At 59.4% G+C, this 19,626-nt stretch overlaps 1 protein-coding gene and 1 long non-coding RNA gene across 2 annotated transcripts in view; one reads left to right on the top strand and one right to left on the bottom strand.

Moving 5' to 3' along the window:
- Positions 1-1,173: 1,173 nt before the first annotated feature.
- SOX10 (SRY-box transcription factor 10) lies at positions 1,174-11,929 on the bottom strand. The gene is made up of 4 exons (XM_027968097.2): positions 11,719-11,929; positions 10,701-11,215; positions 5,589-5,857; positions 1,174-3,131 (listed from the first exon to the last, which is right to left on the bottom strand). The coding sequence occupies exons 2-4, from the start codon at positions 11,135-11,137 to the stop codon at positions 2,428-2,430; spliced, it is 1,410 nt and encodes a 469-aa protein (XP_027823898.1). The 5' UTR covers positions 11,138-11,215; positions 11,719-11,929; the 3' UTR covers positions 1,174-2,427.
- Positions 11,930-13,456: 1,527 nt separating this feature from the next.
- Positions 13,457-19,626, top strand: part of LOC105614868 (uncharacterized) — a 51,915-nt gene continuing 45,745 nt past the window's right edge. The window contains exon 1 of the long non-coding RNA XR_003588936.3: positions 13,457-13,607. This is a non-coding gene — a long non-coding RNA (uncharacterized LOC105614868). The remainder of the gene's footprint in view (positions 13,608-19,626) is intronic.

A 19,626-nucleotide genomic window follows, 5' to 3' on the forward strand; every position in this document is an offset into this window, starting at 1 on the left:
GCTTGGCCGCAGGTTTTATCTGCAAGAGGTAGGATTTGTAGTTACCACTACACTTCATGGGAGCCAGCAGTTTTGGCGAAGTGGCCTGAAGAGCTTGCATGGCAGCTTCCAGGTGGCAGTCTGGCCACCCTGGAGGACTGGGCTAGTTCTTGGTGCCCCCTTCCCAACCCGAGGTCCTGAGGGGCTGGAGCCCACAGATAGAAACAGATACTGGATCTAGGGATGCTGGTCTGGAGCCGAGACGGAAGCACAGCCTCAGATTACAAGTGGAAAAAAGGCAGGTGGAAGAGATGATGGTTAAGGAGTGCAAGGTTTGGAGTCAGCTGGTTTCAGATTGTGTACCAGTACTTCTTAGCACCCACCTCTCAAAGCGTCAAGACCCCGTCTGGGAAATGGGGATAATGATTGGAACACTCCCTCACAGGCCAGAAGGATGTAAAGCACTCAGCCAGGGAGCAGCCAGTACATGGGAGCTATTAATGTCACTATGAACTGGGTGGAAGGGGAAACTTCAGCCATCAGAGCTGTCCATCGATGGAGCGTGGAGAAGAAATTTCCCCTGTCTCTGAGGTGGAGGAGCCCCAGGTCCCAGAGTGCAGGTTGGAATTCTGCTGAGCAAAGAGCTTTTGGGGAGGAAACCCCAAGGATTAGATGGTTATTATGTCTGCCATCCTAGTTTATACTTAGACATGGGCAGCTGCTAGATCCTGGTGTGGACCTGTGTGTGTGTCTTGCTGGGGGAGGTGGCAAGTGGAAGGTACAGTGAGGGAGTGCCCACTCACTCTCCTAAAGGACCAGGCCTACTGACTGCAGACAGCAAGACAGACCTGATCTACCTTTCACATACTTGTTCCTTGAAGTCTTTGCAAGGCCCCTTCTCTGCTGGGTGAGAATGGGCTGCTTGGAAGGTACTCATGCGGAGTTCCAGCTGAGCCGGCAAGTGGCTCACCTGCAGTGTGGACATAGCTGGGCTGGGGGCAGAGCTCCGGTCTGAGGCCTCAGTTCTGAGCACCCACTGACCCCACTGTGATGCCGGCTGTTCTGAGCTACTGCACTGGGTAAGAGAGGGGACCTTTGGATTATCTGTCCTTTGCATTGTACCCTCTAGCTACTTCCAGAAAGCATTTAAGGAAGCAGAGGTGCAGGGATAAGAGACCAGGTCAGGCCCACCAAGCAGGTAACCGGAACCTTTAATTTTATTATGTGGAATGCTTAATGCAGAGTTAATAAGGGCTGGAGTACCTAGCAGAGGGGAGGGTGGGCAGAGGGAGCTACTGAGATAAATAAGAGGGGGGGGGCAGTAATGAGTTACATGTGGACTTGGGGGTGGAGGGATGCAGAATAGGAAAATGGGGGCAGAAGAGAGCTACATACTTTATTCAAATACCACTGGGAGGCAAAGGGCAAAAGGCCAGGGCAGCATGTACATGTCAGGAGTTTAGTGTCTTCAGCCTGCTGCCAGCAACCAGGGTGCTGGGCCCTGGGTCTCCCCCTGGAGCCGAGGGTTTGGGCCTGAGCAGCTCTAACTCTCTGGGAAGCCCAAGGAGTTGGGGCTGAGAGCGCACGGACCACAGAGCCTGGCGAGGTTGGAGAGCAGGGGGCTGGTGGGAGCCGGGAGAAAGGCTCTGTGAATTGTCTCCGAATCCTTTCCTGGGGCCCCGGCCTCCTCACGTCCTGGGTGTGCCTCAAAGTTGGGAGGTTGTCCTGGAGTGGGACCTGGGCCCTTTTGCTCCGTTAGACAAAGAACGAGGTTATTGGCATCGAAATGGATCTGAGGGCCTCTGTGCCAATTCCTTCCTGTGTTCAGGAGGGCAGGGGGCACTGAAGGGTTGAGACTTCCCTCTGAGCTCCTATCCCACCCCCACTCCCTTGAGGCGATTCAAAGCTGTCCTCAGCGCCCCGCACCCAGGGGCAGACGGAGCCCCAGTAGTCTCTGACGCAGGTTTCTGGTTGGCCCTGCTCTTAAGACACGTGGCCTGGGTGCACGGGTTAGGTCAGACCCCCTATTCCTCGCGGAAGAGGAAACACAGACACAGGGGTAGCTAGGCCTCCGATTCCCATCCGACCGACCCTGGGTGCTTCACCCTCCCAGAGGAGGGTAGGCGAGGCCTGCTCAGATCCTGGGATCGAGGGTCATTCCTGGGGGGGAAGGTACAGCCCCTCATTTTTCAGTTTAGGGGCAACAAGCTACCTCCTTCTCCTCTGCCCAGCCGAGTAGCCCAGGGCTGCGCCTGGGTCAGAGCCTGGGTAGGACGGGGTGGGGTCATCAAAGGCAGTGAGCCAGACAGAAGGCCTTCCCCTCAGCTGTCAGCCTCTGCAGCCTCCTCCTCTGCCGCCACCGGGCCTGAGATGGGCGAGGAACAGGGCGAGAGGGCTGGGGGAAGGGACAGGGCAAGACGGGTGGTGACGGGGGTCGGGGGGCCCCCCCTATGGCCGGGACAGCGTCGTATATACCGGCTGCTCCCAGTGTGTGGGGCTGTGGGACTGGGGCCCTGAGGGGCTGGGGTCAGAGATGGCCGTGTAGAGGGGCCGCTGTGAGGGCCCCATGTAGGAGAAGGCCGAGTAGAGGCCAGAGGTCTGGCCCGAGTGGCCGTAATAGGGTCCTGAGGGCTGATGGTCAGAGTAGTCAAACTGGGGGCGGGAGATAGAGGGGAAGGCGGAGCCGTAGTGGGGCAGACTGAGGGAGGTGTAGGCGATCTGCGAGGTGGACGGCTGGTCGGCGTAGTGTGGGGGCCCCTGGGGCCCCGCGGTCTCCGTCTTCACCTGGGCTTTGGCGTCCACGCCAGGCGGCGAGACCGTGGGCAGAGCCACGCCTGGAGGCTTGGAGATCCAGGCAGAGTGTCCGCTGGCCACAGCCAGGGCGCTGCCCAGCCCATAGCCAGCTGCTGAGTAGCCGCCCACGTGGCCCGGGTGCCCGTTGGGCGGCAGGTACTGGTCCAACTCGGCCACGTCGAAGGTCTCCATGTTGGACATTACCTCATGGCTGATCTCGCCGATGTCCACGTTGCCGAAGTCGATGTGAGGCTTCCCGCCCTCCCCCAGGGAGCGCCCATCCCGCTTGGGGTCTGCCTTGCCCGACTGCAGCTCTGTCTTTGGGGTGGTCGGAGGGGTGGGCGGGCCATGGCTCTGGCCTAGAGGGCGAAGGGAGACACAGACAGAGAGAGAGAGGAAGCAAGAACTAAGGTCAGAGGCTGATGGTTCATTTTTCAGATGCGATGCCTCCGGGAGGCAGAGGACCCATCACGGCACGGCCTTGTTCGTTTTAACGTGTTTGGGGTGGCCTGCGGTGGCGTTTGGCTATGTAATGATCTTAGGTTGATGTCCAGTCATTTATGAAATTCCTCAGTCCTAGGAATGAGTCTTTTCTTCTACCAGGATAGGATTCCCCTCTCTCGCCCCCGCCCCCTCCCGGAGAGGCCTGCTTCATTTTGAGCAAGTTTCCATTATCCCCATTGGAAGGTTCTTCCTCACACCAGCTAAAGTCGGGTGCCCTCCCAGTGCTCCTCAGCTGTGCAGCCCGATGCGGTCTGGCCTGTAGGCCCCAGCTCGTCTGCTCTCTCTTAAGCACACTCGGCCTCTGCTGGTTGCCTGCCCTGCTCACCTCTCAAGCCCTTTTCACTTTGGCTGGCTCGTCTGCACACCTCCCCCACCCCAGGCCCCGAATGGCGATGCATCACCTCCCACCCCAGCCCTCCACCCAAGGCCACCTCAAGTGCCCTTTATTCAAGGAAACCTTCCCTCCCACCCAGCGCCCCCGACCATGCTCTCAGCTCCCATCACGCACCACGCGGCCCCACTCTCCCTCCAGTTGCCTTCTCCCTGCCCGTCCAGGAAAGTACTGACGTGAGTGACCTGTGCTACGCCGTCCCTTCGTCTGTCCGTTTGCCCCTTCCCAGGTCCATTCAGCAAACACTTAGGGGGCACCGCCAAGCTCCAGGCACGGTTGCCAGGCATAGGGGAATACAAACAAGTCAAATGGTTCCTGTCTGCACAAGCTCCTGGTCTTGGGGTGGGGGATCCAGGGATCCACCCAGGGCTGGAGGGCAGCATCACAGGTGCTATGGTGAGGGATGGGTGAAGGGCTCAGGAGACCAGTGGAGGATGCCGCTTGCCCTGCCCTGGGGACGTGGGGAAGGGCTTGGGGAGGAGGAGTAGCTGGGCTGTTTATGGGGAAGAGAAAGCCAGGCCCACAGTAATAGAGTGAGTTGGCTCTGTACACGATCCAGGGTCTTGTGTGTGTGTACTCCTGAATCTCCGAGTGTGAGGGAGGGATGGCTGGATGGGGGATCCCGTTGGACAGAGACCATGTTCATGGTCTAGCAAGCCAGGCGCTCCTTGAGGGCAGGCCTGTGCCTCCTCCATCAGACCAGAGGCAGTGCTGAGTCCTGTGCTGGCCAAAGCATCTGAACTCTGAATTTGAATTCTCGCTCTGTCACTTACTGTGTGACCCTGGGCAGACCCCCTATCTTCTCTTATCAGCTTCCTTATCAGTAAAGCAGAGATGATACCAAGCAGTTGAGAACATGGCTTCCTTCTGGAGGCTTTCCTTGACCAGAGACTGGTGGGCAGCTGGATATTTTTGGAGACTGACTGGGTGGACAGGGGGGTGACTCCTGCCCAGAGGTCATGCTCCCTCTGGATCTCGCATGGGCTTCACGTGCCCTTGATTCTTCCTGTACTTAATTCACGTGCTTTCATCATTGCTCATCCCTCTATAGAATGTGGGCTCCTGAGGGACCAGGGACCATGGGAGGCGACAGGAGGCTCCAGGGACCGTGGCGTCTCTGGACGCCTGGTGTCTGCTTCCAGGTCTGGCACAAAGGACTCGGAGTGTGTCTTCTGAAGGCAGAGCTCTGCTCACCGACACTGGCCAGGAGCCTGGCCCCAGGCACGGTGTCCTATAAGCTACAAGCACAAGGGACGTAGCTATGGTGCCAGCAGAGGCCCTGGAGCCCTCAGCTATACAGCAAGTTACCCTCAGTTTTCTGTACGGTCTACTCTGTAGCATGGGAGTGATTTGCCACACAGCTGAGGTCTGCACGCAGGCAGCGGCTGCCTCGTCACAGTGTAGACGATTGAACGAGCTCACACACACAAAGCAAGCAGCACAGTGCCCGGCACAAGCGCTCAGTTAACATTAGCTGCGCTCATCGCCAATGAGAATGAAACAGGACGCCTTGCGTCTGGCTCCTCCATGCCACGTGCTCAATGTCACATGCTGTGTCTTCCCCGTCAGACTGGGAGGTGGAGGAGAGGCCACGCTCTGTCCTCTGTCTGCCCTCCTGTTTCTCAGAATCGTCCTGTCCCACCTTTCTCTGGTGTAACTGGCCCACTGGCCTCCTTCACGGGTCTCTTCACCCCAAACCAATGCCCCTCCTAGCAGTCCTGGCCGCAGCCCTCTTGCCCAGCTGCCTCCCCTGACCCCTGAACCCCCTCTGAACTGCCACTGGGCCCCTGCAGCCCAGCTGGGCCACAACTCAGCCCAGCCAGCCCTTCCCAGAGCCTCGGGTCTCAAGTCCTCCTCCAGCCTTTGCCTCTCCCCGCTGCCCACAGCCTCCTCCCACCCGAGCTCCCAGCCCCAGGCTCACCCGAGGGGTGCTCAGGGTTTCCATCTGACATCGGGGAGCCCTCGCCCGGGTGCCGGTGGTCCAGGTGGGCGCTCTTGTAGTGGGCCTGAATGGCGGCCGCGCCACCCTGCTCAGCCTCCCCGCCTGGGCACTCCGACTCTCCCTGGGCTGCCTTCCCGTTCTTCCGTCTCCGTGGCTGGTACTTGTAATCTGGGTGGTCCTTCTTGTGCTGCATCCGCAGCCGCTCGGCCTCCTCAATGAAGGGGCGCTTGTCGCTCTCATTCAGCAGCCTGGGGTGGGGTGGTTGGGGTGGGGGAGACAGCAGAAGGGCCACCGTGAGCGCCTGCCCTGGAAGAAATGAGGCCTGGGGGCTGGGGGAGCCTGGCGGGCAGGGTCCCGGGTGGGAGTCGTGCTGCCTGGCCTAGGGACTGGAGGATTGAGCCCGAGGCACCACAGCCTCCGAGGGCAGCCATCTCTGCCCCCAAACCTCTCAGGGGCTGGAGTGTGAGAGAACCAGCCTGCCGCTCCAGGCAGCCCCTGAGGATGGGGTTAGAATAGAGCTTACAATAGAGCTTCCTTCAGTTTGAAAAGTGAAAGTGAAGTCGCTCAGTTGTGTCCGACTCTTTGAGACCCCATGGGCTGTAGCCTACCAGGTTCCTCCGTCCATGGGATTTTCCAAGCAAGAATACTGGAGTGGGTTGCCATTTCCTTCTCCAGGAGATCTTCTCGACCCAGGGATTGAACCTGGGTCTCCCACATTGCAGGCAGATGCTTTACCATCTGAGCCACCAAAAACTCCTTCTTCAAAGCTGTCTGCAAGTGGAGCTGCCTGCCTCGTTAGGGGGTGAGCTCCCTGGGACTGGAGATGTGCAAACAGGAGCGGCACGGTGAGGGGGAAGAGCCCAGTGTCTGCTACTTCCTAGTTGTGTGACCGTGGGCAAGTCACTTCTCTGAGCTTTAGTTTTTTCACCTATAGAACAAGGGTAACACCTACTTCCAGGCGTGGGAGTGGCCAAGATAATGGCTGTGAAGCCCTGTGCATGGGACCTGGGACCTAGGGACTGGGGGATGGGGGGGGCAGCACCTCGAGAAACAGGTGCAATTCTAATGCTGCCTGCGAGGTGGTGGGCAAGAGGACCTGCAGTGGAACCCCTCAGCTCTGGAGTCATTTTTGTGAATTCCAGCGTGGTGGGGCCGAGGGGGGCAGGATGCGTGTGCCCCTCACTACGCACGGACCCCGACCTCAAGGGGCGATCGTATCTCCTTGTTGAGGGAGTGAAAGAATGTAAAAGAAGCTCCTGTCTTCCAAGACCCTGGATGGGGGCATTCAGACTCTCTTCCCAGTCTGAGCCCAGCCAGTGGAACGCAGCCCCTGCAGACCGTAGGCCCACCCACCTGACTCCAGCCAGGGCTGGGGCCACAGGCAAGTTCAGGGCTGGGCTGCTGCTGGTGAGGAAGACAGGAAGGATGCCTCAAAGAGGGGCTCAGGGGGAAGAAACAGATTCCCAGATCCCCAGACATAAGGGACTCTCCAGAAGCAGCTCTGTCCTTTAGCCTAAAGGGCCTCTCTCTCCAGCTGCCCCCTATACCCCCCTCCCCCGTGGGTGCCCTCTTCACCCAGTCAGGAGAAGGCAGGGCCCTCCCTGCCCAGGATGGGAGGGGGTGGTCATACCAGGCACCTCCTAGCGGGCAGCAGCATTCCTCTCCAGCTTAGCCTGCTTGGCTGCCCTCCCCCCGGGCCGTGGCCCAGCCCAGCCCAGCCCAGCTCTCTCCAAGGGCCCCTCTAGCTGAGTGATGGGATGGGGACCCCAGACCATCAGGGGCTGGGAGTGGGATGCAGCCCTTCTCACCCTAGCTGCGCCCTCTCCCCCGCCCCCAGCCAGCCCAGGGTAGGTGGGGCAGGCCCAAAGGTGGGTGTCTGGTGAGGAGGGGAGGTGGCACGTGGGGGTGCCTCAACCAGCCATAGCCCCGGCACAGAGGCTCCTAGAATGGCGGGGGACCCTGCACTCCCTCTCCCACCCCAAACCTCCCCTGTGCCCTCTGCCCACTGGCAACTGGATGTGAATCCGCAAGAAAATGGCAGGGGGCACGGAGTGCAAGCGGGGGCACAGGCTAGAAGAAAGGGAAGACTCCAACTGCACCCATCGGTGCCTCCCAGCGCTAGTTCCCACCAGCACCTTAACTTGGAGAGAAACCTACCTGGGGGTGGGGGTGGGGTCTGCCAGCCCCAACCCCAGTCCTAACTTGAGCCCAACGCCAACCTTACCCCCAAACCCAACCCCAGCCTCACCCAGACCTTCAGCTTCAGCTCTGTTAAGGCTCTTTCCTGACCCCAAACCCATCCTCCCCCACCACAGAAACCCAATCCCAAATTTCATCTTGACTCCTGCGCTAGCCCTCGGTCACCACAGCTCTAACTACAAACCTTGTTTGCTTTTCACCTCTGGGTCTCCAAGGTCTGAAACGGAGAGGGAAGGGGTGGGCTGTCTCCCCACCAGAACTGAAATCCCCAACTGGTGGGGGCGGGGGGCTTCCATGCTAGGGCACACTGGCTCCGCTACCCCTGCTCCCGTGGGGGCTCACCTAAGGGCCCTGGGAGGTTCCAGCCTGTGACCCCACCTTTCCTGTCTCTTGGCTATAATTATCCTCCCCAGGAGGGTCAATCAATACACTGACCCCCCAGCACGATGAGCTCAACATCTAACAGGCCTTTCCTGGGCGGGCACTGAAGGTTGGCAGTTGGCATACTCCCCTAGCCACTTGCAAGCCAGGGCCTGGACGCTGGTGTGTCTGACCCCCTTCCAGCGTCCCACACAATCTGCATGTCTTTCTCTTTTCAGGTATAGGGCCTCTGATTGCCAGTTCTGCCCAGCTAGCCATCCCCCTTCTTGATAGCCTGAGATTCATGACACGGTGGAGGGGCGGGGCGTGCAGATTTCAGGAGAAGCCCCTAGAGAGGCGGGCTAGCTTAACCCAGTCCAGAGGTCTGCGGGGTCCCCACCCAGGATCCGAGTAGCCCACTCCCTGTTGGCATAGCCTTTGACCCTTGTCACTGTCTGGTCACCCTCCCACTGCTGGGGTGGTCCTGAGTAAGCAGTGCCTGCTTTCCTAGCTGCCCGCCCTGCCACTCAGGTTGGCCCCTGTGAGTCACCTTGGGCCCCTGTGCACACAGCCTGAGGTGAGGGGCAGTCAGGAACAAGTCCCTTTGAGGGAGCCCAACGTGGGGTTCTGGGCTGGGGGAGCAGGGACAGACAGGGACAATGGAGGGTCCAACCTTAAATCCTTGGCAACAGCGTGGGGGAGAGGTGGGAGGGGGGCGGTCCATCCTTGCTTTGATGCTCTTACTGGGCTTACACTGTGGTCTGCTCATGGTCCCCAAGGCCCGTTCTGTCTGCCTGTCTGCCTCCCTCCTGGTTGTCTGTCTTGCACTTGCTCGTCTCTGTCCCATGGCACCAAGGGTCCTGGCTTGGGCTGAACCCTGCCACGATGTGGATGGACTTTGGGCAGAGGAGCTGGCTTTGATCCTGGGCAAGGCTAGACCCTCTGAGTCCACGCAGCAGTTTGACCACTGAGCCCAGGGCCTGCTGGGGTGAGCCGAGTGTTGAGGGGGGAGGGGAAGAAGCACCAGGCCTTTGGCAAACACATGGCCAGGGCCAGGCCCAGGGGGCTGGATGCGAATTCCTCTTGGTCTCTTGGGGGCTTTCCTGCTCCTTCCACCACCTTAAGTCTTTGGTCTTCTAGGCCAAGCTCCACTGTGTTGGGGCTGGCAAGGGGAGGGGTGGCAGGCTCCCCTGACACTTTCTGCAGCTTGGATGCTCCCCATTCCTGCTCTCCTCTGCCCTCACCCCACACCCTCCTGATCGTGTCTTAGAGGGCAGGGGTGACCCACTTCTGTCACCGAGGATAGTGTGTGGGAAGACCACTGGCTGAAGCGTCAGGAGACCTGGTTCTGGCCCTGGCTCTACCACCAGCTGTTACATGGCCTGGGCGGGCCCTCTGCCTTCCTGGGCCTATCTCATGGACAATCTAGCGGGGAATCAGGTAACCTCTGCAGACTCTCACCTTCTGGAGCCCCTGTTCTCTTTCTGAGCCACCCAGGACTTCTTGGGGGGCGGGGGTGGCGTTGCCCTGGTCAACAACGTATTGAAAAGGGAGCAGCCTAAACCCCAGACCAGAGGTGAGGCCGACTTCCTTCTCAGGGGCATGTTTTTCCCCCAAAGTCTGAGCTGCTTCCAGAGAACCTGGGACTCTGAGGGACTCTGGGTAGGAAAGGGGCCAGCCTTTCCTCCTGGCCAGGGCTGTCAGCTCCAGGGCTGGAGGGGTAGGAGGTTACTCAATCCTGGGTGGGGCCCTGGAAAGGAAGATGGCGCCTGGACTGGGAGAGGGAGGGAGGGGAAGAGACCAGCCTGGCAGCTCTGGGACCTGGTGGGAGGGGGAGTCTCCTCTCCATGGGTCCCCTTTCCTGGGGAGATGAAGAAGCCCTGGGTCTGAAAGAGCTCAGAAGGGTGCAGAGGAGGCGGCTGGGGTAGGACAAGGGCCTGCAGCGGTCGGCTTGGCCTCCATACCTCACCCTTTCAAAGACCCGGACCTGAATTCCTTGTCTGCCCCCATCTCAGCCTTGCAGTTCTCCACTGCCTGCCTCAGTTTCCCTGCCTCTCCAGCTAGGCTTTCAGTTCTTTCCCAGACGTTTCCCTCGCATTCCGCTTGACCCCGGGGCAGTGGCACCCTTGAGTGGCACCTGCGGAAATGGGGTTAGTGGACGACTATGGTGTGGATGCCTCCACCAGCCTTCCCTCCCTTCCACCTTCACTCTCGCCCACGCGGCCCAGAAGCCCAGGCCCCAGCTCCTGCCACCGGCAGAATTCCAACCGCGAGGGGGCGCCTTCCAGCCCAGTGCCCCAGCTGGGGAGCGGGGCCTAGGCCGCCGGAGACCAGCGCGAGCGCAACCCCAAGGGGGTACTGGGGGAAGGGCTGGCCCGATGCCCTCAGCTGGCCATCCAGTTCCATCAAGGAGACGGCTGCCCCAAGAGAAGGGCCCAGGCCGTGAGCGCCTCTCCCCATTCCACCCGCGGGTAGAGGGCCCGGGTAGAGGGCCCGGCGGGAGCTCCCCGGAGGCGGGTTGGGGGCGCTCACCTCCAGAGCTTGCCCAGCGTCTTGCTGAGCTCGGCGTTGTGCAGGTGCGGGTACTGGTCGGCCAGCTTCCTGCGCGCCGCCTGCGCCCACACCATGAAGGCGTTCATGGGCCGCTTGACGTGGGGCTTGCTCTTGCTGGCGCCGTTGACGCGCACCGGCATGGGCACCAGAGTCCAGTCGTAGCCGCTGAGCACCTGGCTGACGGCCTCGCGGATGCACACGGGGAATTTGTCATCGTCCGCCTCGCCGTCCTGCTGTTCCTTCTTGACCTTGCCCAGCTCTCCGGGCCCCGGGCTAGCTCGCAGGCCCGAGCCGCCGCCGCCGCCGCCGCCGCCGTCGGGCCCCAGCGAGGGCGCGCTCCCCGGGGACAGGCAGCGCGGCTCCTCGGAGCCCACGGGGCTCAGCTCCACCTCGGACAGGTCCTGCTCCTCTGCCATGTCGCCCCCGGCCGCCGCCGCCTCGGCCGCCTCCCCGGGGCCCGCCGCCGGGGTCCTGGCGAAGAGTCCAACGTTCACCTGGACGATGGGAAGGAGGGCGTGATGGGCGGCGTGCGCGCAGCCCCGACGGCGGCCCGGCACGCGACTCAGGCACAGTCCCAAGGTGGGGCCGGCAGGCTGCCCCTAAACCCACCGCAGCCCCTTGGGCCCCCGCACATGCCAGACCGGGGCTCGGCCTCTTAGCTCCCGCCTCCATGTCTTACCCCCACCTGGTCCCAACCGCCTCTTGCTGTGGGTGGGTTCGGGTTTTTTTTTTTTTTTTAAAACCTCCTCTTGGGTGGAGGTTTGTTGATGCAAAGGAAGAAAAACGGACTCTTTCTTCTGCTCTAATCCTGGCTCCTGGAATTTCCCACCTTTTCGCTCACCTTTCCTTCTTCCCTTCCGCCTGCCCCCCGACGAGGGGACTAGAAGAGGAACTGGGCTGGGGGCACGCGGTGTCAGCTTCTCTCCGCCCCACGCCCCACCGCAGGGTCCCAGGCCTGGGCCCCGGGAAGGGAGGAGCGGGCTGCGCACTCACTCACCTCCTCGGACCTCTCCTCCAGTCTAGGGCTCGTCCTGAGGAAGTGGAAAACCGTGTCCCAAGGTGTGCGGTCCAGCTCGGGGGCTGGGGGTGGGGGACGCTGGTGGGCTGGTTGGGAGGGGCTGGGGGCCCCCGAGCCACAGGCCACGGGCCTTGTCAGGACGGAGCCCGAATCCTCACCACCAACCACCCTGGCCGGACAGCCTGAGACTGACTGAGCGCTGAGCTGCTGCCGAGGGCTGGGGAAGGAAGGAGGGGGGAGAGGGGAAGGGGGAGGGGAGGGAGGGGAGGGCAGAAGGTGGAGCCTCCAGCGCTTTCCTTCATCCCCAACACTCTGGGCTCCTCCACCAGCCGCCCCCACCCCAGCTCCCTGCACTGCTGGCTGCCCCCAGGCCCATCCTGGGAAGGTGTAGGAGTGGGGGTGGTCAGGCCAGGAAAGCCAGTGGAGGCAGGTGGGCAGGGTCACAATGTCACCCTTGGGGGAAAATTGGGCCCACCTGGGACCCCCAACCTCTGTCTCAGGTGTCGGAATGGGCAGCTGGCAGAGGAGAAGGCAGGTGACGGCTCTGTCACATGGGGGGTGGCACTGGCCAGTGTTGCTTCACTTAAGACCTCTTATTGCGTGCCAGCCTGTCTCACCCCGCCTCCTACCCCCCACCCAGCTGTCCTGTTTCTCAGACAGCAAGAGAGGAAGATTACAGGTCCATACCTGGTGAAGCGGGGTGCAGCTGGATACCCGCTGCCCACTGCAGATGCCCTGGCTTCACCCCCAGTCTCCTCTCACCGGACACCCAGCACCACAAGGCCTGGGCTGGCTCAAGAGAGACAGACTAAAGTGTGCGGGAGGCTGGGCCAACGCTGGGCTGGGGTCCTCTTCAAGCAGATCTGAAAAGCTTCTGGGGCCCCATTTCCTGGGACCCAACTCCCTCCACCCTGGTAGGGGGAGTCCCAGTCCTGGTTGTCAAGACACCCCCCACTCCCCCACCCGGAGAAAGGGTGAGGAGTCTTCCTCCTCTCTGCCCACTTCTCCACTCAACCCCACTCCCCGCAGCGGGGTGACTCCTTCATTTTTTTGTCCTGCCCATCATCTAAGGCTTTCACAGGCCTCTAAGACCACAGCCCCTCTCTCGTCTCTAAAGGTGGGTGCTGAGGCAGAGGTGTGGGTATGTGAGGAGGACAGATGGAGCCGGGGCCGCGATGATGACCATGGACGGTTCTGAGCTCCTCAGCGGCTGGGCGAGGCCCCGGGCCCAGCCCAAGGGAGTCGCGTCTGGAGCGGGGCTGGAAAGGGGGTCCAGGAAAGGCCTTCTGCTTGGGAAAGGCCAAGGGGGTTGGAGGGGGTGGGTAATGGGACACAATGAGGTAGTCACACGAGGCGAAGGCATGTTGGGGGTGGGGGGAGCGGACACTGGAACACACACACACACACACGCTCGCACACACAACCAGCCAGACAATCGGGCCAGTGTGTCTGGGGCCTCGGAGCCCAGTGAATTAGGAGTTTGATAAGGGTTTTCTCTTTCTCTCGCTCGCCGGCCTTGGACAATCTCCCCCCAGTTTTCCTCGACGCCACCCCCGGCGCTGCCAACCCTCCTCCCCCCGCCTCCCTTCTCTTCCCTGTGCCCAGACTCTTGTTCGGGGCCTTGAAACAGTGAGCTGTCTTTGTTCGAAATACAGGTGAACGGCAATCATGTGATTAACACACACACACATAAAAAGCTTTTTAACAGCGCCCGCCCGGCCTCAGAGCCGCCCAGAGAGGAGCCGCCCTGGACGGACAGAGGGACGGAGGGACGAGCATCCCGTTGGTCTTGTCCGGCTGCCCGTGGCAGTCTCCAACACCCGCTGTGGCCCGTCCGCCGCCCGCTTGCCTGGCATCCCTCGATCCCGGTGGGTCCCTGCTCATCCTTCCAGCCCTTGGTTCCTCCTCTTGAGGAGGTGTGGTGTCTGTGGCATCCCTGACTCGGCCTGAGACCCCCCCTGGGGCGGGGAGGGGTAGTTACAGAGGGTAAGAAGCCAGGTGTGGGGTCCCATGACTCCCCTTTTGACTGCCTGCCTCCTCCCTTACCGCTCCCCCCTCCTTGGCCCAGCTGTGCCAGGATGGGGGTGGGGGTGGCGGTGGGCGCTCTGGGTCTGCAGAGAAGCCAGGCTGGACAGAAGAGTCTTCTCTCTTCCCCTCCCTCTGTCTCTGTCTCTCCCTCTCTTCCTGTTTCCAAGTGCTGTGCTGGGCTCTCTGCTGAGAGGTGCTGGGTGAGGAAGGTGGGCCTGCAGGGGTGTGGGGCAGGGGGGCGAGTGCTGTCAGATGCCCAGGGCTGTGGATGGGCGTGCACACTGTGCTGGGAACACACTGCCCACCATGCTGGCAAGTCTTGATCCCCTCCATCTATTCCAGGTCCCTGGGGCCCAGCTTTCTCCAGCAGGGGAAGGTTCATCCCTGGAGAGCAGGGGGTTTGGAGATGGGGAGGGTTCCTGGAGGAGGACGACGAGGACACGGGGCCAATGTCCTTGGCAGAACGAGCCTGGTGGCCAGCGCCCCCTTCTGCTCCTTTCTCCGCTGGAGATGGGAGGGGTCCTTGCCCTCTCATTCCCGACCCTCCCCCAGGAATGCTGGTGACCCCTTACCACCCCCCAATCCCACGTATACCCATCCTGGGAGAGGTGTGGTGCTGGGGAACTCTGGAGCCTGTTCTCTTTCCCCAGAAGGGAGGGTATAATGGTAAGGTTCAGGCTGGCTACCCTGGGTGGAGGCCTTTCAGGACCGGCAGGGTTTTTCTGGGATCCAACCTGGGTTCTGTGGAGCTGGTCCCAGATTTACTCCTGAGATAGGCCCCTGAGAGGTAGAGAGCAAATGAAATTCTGTCCATCAGATGTAAAGCCCACTGATGACTCTGCCTGGTGGAGCTGCTTTGGGTCTGCCGTGACCCTTAACCCTTTAGCTCCTGAGTCCTCTTCTGGGGGGCACTGGTCCAGCTTTGTGGAAGGTCCCTGTCCCTCATCTGTCCCCTGGGGCATTGGTTACCTCCCCCCACCTGCCTCCCAGATCCCCAGGTAAGCTGTGATGGGGAAATCTGCTGTTCAGCTGAGCCAGGGCCAAGCAGCAAGGCCCTTCAGCACCTCCAGGCACGAGGAAGAGACCCGCATGGTTCAGCTTGTCCTCTCACTCCTTCCTCAGGCCTGTGCCCAGCTCCCACTTTCTGACCAGCTCCCAGCAATTACCTCGAGCATCGAGCATCGCTTCTAAATCTTGCTGCACTTTAGGGTCGCTGTGGCGTCTTAAAGAAACACTGAAGCCTGGGTCCCCTACAGACTGGCTAATTCTGAATTTCTGGGCATGGGGTTCAGAAGTGTTTGCTTCTTGCAGCACCCTGGGAGGCCTTGCTCTCCCTGACTGGGGTTTTTGGAACCCCGAGGCTGTGGTGACCCCCTGCAGAACCCAAAATCTCCCCAGAGAAGGGAGGGGGCTGGACTCTGGACCCCTGAGCTGGAGGCCAGAGCCGCAGTGACCCTGTGGTGTTTGGGGAGCTGTAGGGTGTGGTGGGGGAGGGGCTGTGCTTGGGAAGGGGAAAGGCTGAGGGGCACAGGTCAGGGTCAAGGGTACAATACTCACAGACAGAAGCTCAGTCTGGGAGAGTGTTTGGTGGGGAGGGAGGCGGGCGGTGGGAAGTCCCTTACCTCTGGTCAGACATGTTCTTCCGGGGTTTGGGTACAGTGGAAAGAGCACTGGTCTTGGAGTCAGGAAACCCTGCTACTCGTATCATATGGCCTTGGGCAGATTATGCTGTTAACCTCTCACACTTGGTTTCTGCTTGTATAAGATGTTGAGCATTTTATATATCACTATATCCCAAGTGGATGGGAGAATTAAATAAGAATACACAGGCACAGAACTTTTTGACTAGGTTAAATGTTCATTTAAAAAATTTTTTTCTTCCAGTTTTACTGAAATCTAATTGACATGCAGCACTGTATAAGTTTAAGGTGTATAGCATAATGATTTGACTTACGTACATCAGGAAATGATTATTACAGTTAAGCTTTGTGAATATTCATCATCTTTTAAGATACAAAATTAAATAAATAGAAAAAGTGTTAGGAAAAAAAAAAAAGAGTATGCAAGGAGTTCCCTGGCGGGCCAGTGGTTAGAACGTGGCTATTTCACTGTCGAAGTCTTGGGTTCAAACCCTGTTTGAGGAACTAAGATTCCACAAGTCACGCTGCACGGCCAAAATAAAAAACAAATGAAAAGAATACACACACTCTGAGTGTTTGGTGCAGAGCTGTTGTTGTTGAGTTGCTGAGTCGTGTCCGACTCTTTGCGACCCCATGAATGCCTGGCTTCCCTGTCCATCACCATCTCCTAGAGCTTGCTCAAACTCATGTCCATCAAGTCGGTGATGCCATCCAAGTATCTCATCCTCTGTCGTCCCCTTCTCCTGCTTTCAGTCTTTCCCAGCATCAGGGTCTTTTCCAATGAGTCAGCTCTTCACATGAGGTGGCCAAAGTATTGGAGCTTCAGCTTCAGCATCAGTCCTTCCAATGAATATTCAGGGTTGATTTCCTTTAGGATTGGCTGGTTTGATCTCCTTGCTGTCCAAGGTGCAGAGTAAGTGCTCAATAAATGATAACTAGAAAAAATAGTTTAGAGACTGGGAGGTGGGGGTGCTGTTGACTTCAGTTCAGGCGCACAGGTGTTTACAGAGCAGCGACCGTGGATTAGAGTCAGGGGTTTGTAATCTGCCTGTTGAATCCCAGAGTCAGACCAGAGTGGTGTGACAAGTGCTTCATGGGTGGGCCTTCCCTGCCGGTGGCCCCTCGACAGTGAAGACCACACTTCCAGAGCCCCCTGGGCCGGCCCCACCCTGGACACCCCTGTCCTGGGAGCCTCAACAGCTCTCCCTACTCAGGTGCCATCCTTATTCTCCTTCTGGGAAGGAAACTGAGCCTCAAAGACGTTCAGTGATGAGCCCGAGCTCACGCAGCTAATGATGGGAGGGCCTGGCCTGGTACCCATAGTCCCCCCCCCCCAGCCCAGCCTCTGACCACTCTGCTCTGCCACCGCCAGACCCCAGGCATAGCTTCCTGCCGCCTGCACCCCCCACCCCTCCCCGAGGCCTTTGCACTGGCTCTGTGCTTTCCCTCCCCCTCGTCGCTGCTGGCAGCCCAGCTCAGAGGCCCTCTCTTCGGGACACGCCTCGCTTGGAATTCTTTTCCTGTATTCCTTTCCCGTGGAGGAGAGGGTGATGGCTCTGTAGCTGCCTCACCCCCTCACTGCACAGCCTGGCATCCAGGCCGATCTCCACCTCCTCCTGGGAGGCCCCCCTGAGGGCAGGGACATGCCTTCCTCTTGGTTTCGGCTCCTCCAGGCCCCAGCATAACTTCAGGGAATCTTCCCTGAGGGGACGTGTCACCCGAGTTGAGAGAAAAAGATGGGGAAGGCTGGGGTGGACTGGAGCGGCTACCTGGAGGTGGCAGCCTGAGCGTGGGTGGGGGTGGTGGAGGGGAGGACAGCATTCCAGGCCTGTCCTGACAAGGGTTCTCGCTGGCCCTTGTTTTTGGTCCAAGCTGAGGGTCGCGGACCTGGGCCAGGAAGGCGGCCCCTGGGGCCTGTGTCCTCCTTGCCCTCCCAAGCCCGCCCACTCCGGGAACAAGGAAGCTGGGGCCAGTGCCCAGGGCTGCCTCGGGGCGGTTGGCCTCTGCCCTCTTCTTAGAAGCCCTCGGAGCTGCTTGTTCCTGTCATCCAAGCCCAGCTGCCGGAAAGCCCTTCCTGGTGTCTCCCCGAACCTCTCACGCTGTGGTGAACTTTTGTGAACGTACCCTCTGTGCAGGGCCCTGGGCCAGGAGCTGGGGTAGGGAGGTGGTGGTGGAGGCCAGACCTGGCTTTGAGGAGCTCAGAATTTGATGAGAGACCTGCATAGAAACCCGGAACCCTGGCATGGCCGAGGTCCTCCACGGCCAAGCGGGGGTGGGGCAGTCAAATCCCAGCAGGGCTGTGGGGCATGGGAATGCCTCGGCCACTTTCTACCCTCTCTAGGCCTCAGTTTCCCCACCTATAGAATGTGGGGGCAGCTAGCTTATCTCCAAGGCTATTTCCAGATTCAGTAGCCCATGAAATATATTTCAAAACCAGAGGCCAATGCCTGACCCAGCGTTTCCAAGGTGGTGCTTCAGGGCGCTCCATGTTCCTCAGGCATTGATCAGCTTCTCTTGAAAAGACAAGTTTTGTGGGCAACTGAGTTTGGGAAACACTGCTTTCCACTTTTTCTTTGTAGAGAGGCAGGGCCTTAGAGGGTGTGAAGAGCTCTAACTGCTATAATGAAGAGATGGAACTTTTAAAATTCTTACCCCAACTCCTCTTCCTCCTCACCCTTCTCCTTGCGGATGAGATGGAGATTGACTCATTCCTTCATTCTCCTGAGCCCTTTTCTCTGACTCTGGGCCTTTTCTCTCTTCCTTCCTTTCTCTTAAGAGTCAAGAAGAAGGTGCAGTTGCCCCCGTGAGGAGCCTGGGCACCCCTTAGGGTACAGTCCTCAATCCCACAGAGCTCCACCACCCCCTGTCTCCCTGCCCCTGCACTTGACCTAAGCTGCAGCTCTATCCACTCTCCACCCCCTCGCCGCCCCCCGTGTGACCTGAACCCAGCGGGCCAAGTCCTCCCTCAGAGCACCTTGCCTGTTGGCTAAGGCCTGGAGCCTCCCCTGTGTCCTGCCTTGGTCACCTTGCCAGCAGGACATCGTCCCTGCGGGGTGTAGACCTGTGGGGAGGCTTTCTCACCTTCCTCCAGGATGCTTGGTGCACAGAGGTGCAGAGTGATGCAAGTGATGACTTGATGAACAGACCCGGGGGCGCTGGTGTGGTGCTGTTGAGTCAGGCAGCTGTGAGTTCAAAGCCTGCCCCTCCCCGCCCCCACTTACTAGCGGTGTGTCCTTGGCAAGTGACTTAATGTCTTGAATCTGTTTCCTTCCAGGTCAGGGTGAGGATTAAACCAGTTAATGTATGTAAACATTTAGGACAGTGCCTGGCACATGACGGGGCTCAGTAAATGGCCGCTATTGTTATTAGCATCTCGGGCTCTGCCTCAGAAGGTGGCTGTCGGTTGACCTTGGGTTTGACAGGAGTCACCGCTTCTTGTCCTGCCCAAGTGCAGTTGTCCGATGTCCTCCCATCGGCAGGATCGTCATCCCATTGAACAAAAGCAGAAAGGGAGGTGGTTGGCCTAGATCACAGGACTAGTTGGTCTTGGAACCTGACCGCTTGGTCAGGACTTTTGGCCCCAGGTTTCCCGAGGACCCACCCTCTGCTGTTGGTGGGGTGGTAAAGTGGGGTGAGTGCTCAGCTTGTGTTCAGGGAGCTTGTGAACAAGCTGGGAGTTGTTCACTCGTGCAGACTTTCCCACACACCTTTAGGAAGATGTGGTGCAGGTTTGTGTAAGGCTGAAGAGAGTGGTGATGATGGAGGAAAGAAAGGATGGGTGGAGGGGGGGAGCGTACCGAAGCTGGCCTTATTACGTGGGACCCTAGGTGTTGTTCCTGGAGGGGGCTGATGCTCTGGACAGCTTGAGGGGAGGGACTTATCCAAGTTTCCCAGTTTAGGAGGTGACTGGAATAACTAGGTCTTCCCATTCTGGACTCCCTGTCGTTTCACTCTGTCATCTAGGAAATTTCCCAGGTCCAAGGCTGTGGCTGCCAAAGAGCAGGGGACTGGATTGGGTGTGAATGGAGCCAGATGCCCATTGGAGGTTTGTGCTGTGAGTGTATCTCTCATCTGGCGAGTTTATCTCTGGCCCCTGAAAGTGAAAATGGATGAGCCAGTGGGGTTTTAGTGTTCATGTGTGCGCTCTAAGGGGCCTCCCCATGATAAGATTGCCTTCCTATCATGCCTTCTCTGTTGATGTCACTTTATAACGAGAAAT

This window comes from Ovis aries, chromosome 3 (genome assembly GCF_016772045.2).
Source record: "Ovis aries strain OAR_USU_Benz2616 breed Rambouillet chromosome 3, ARS-UI_Ramb_v3.0, whole genome shotgun sequence".
Lineage (NCBI taxonomy): Eukaryota > Metazoa > Chordata > Mammalia > Artiodactyla > Bovidae > Ovis > Ovis aries.

What these genes read in the sequence shown, in the direction of transcription:
- SOX10 (XM_027968097.2), bottom strand. Translation starts at nt 11,137, where the DNA reads ATGGCAGAGGAGCAGGACCTGTCCGAGGTGGAGCTGAGCCCCGTGGGC. An exon ending in ACGCTGGGCAAGCTCTGGAG is followed by an intron (nt 5,858 to 10,700) that starts GTGAGCGCCCCC and finishes ACCCCACCCCAG; the next exon opens with GCTGCTGAATGAGAGCGACA. An exon ending in AAACCCTGAGCACCCCTCGG is followed by an intron (nt 3,132 to 5,588) that starts GTGAGCCTGGGG and finishes TTCGCCCTCTAG; the next exon opens with GCCAGAGCCATGGCCCGCCC.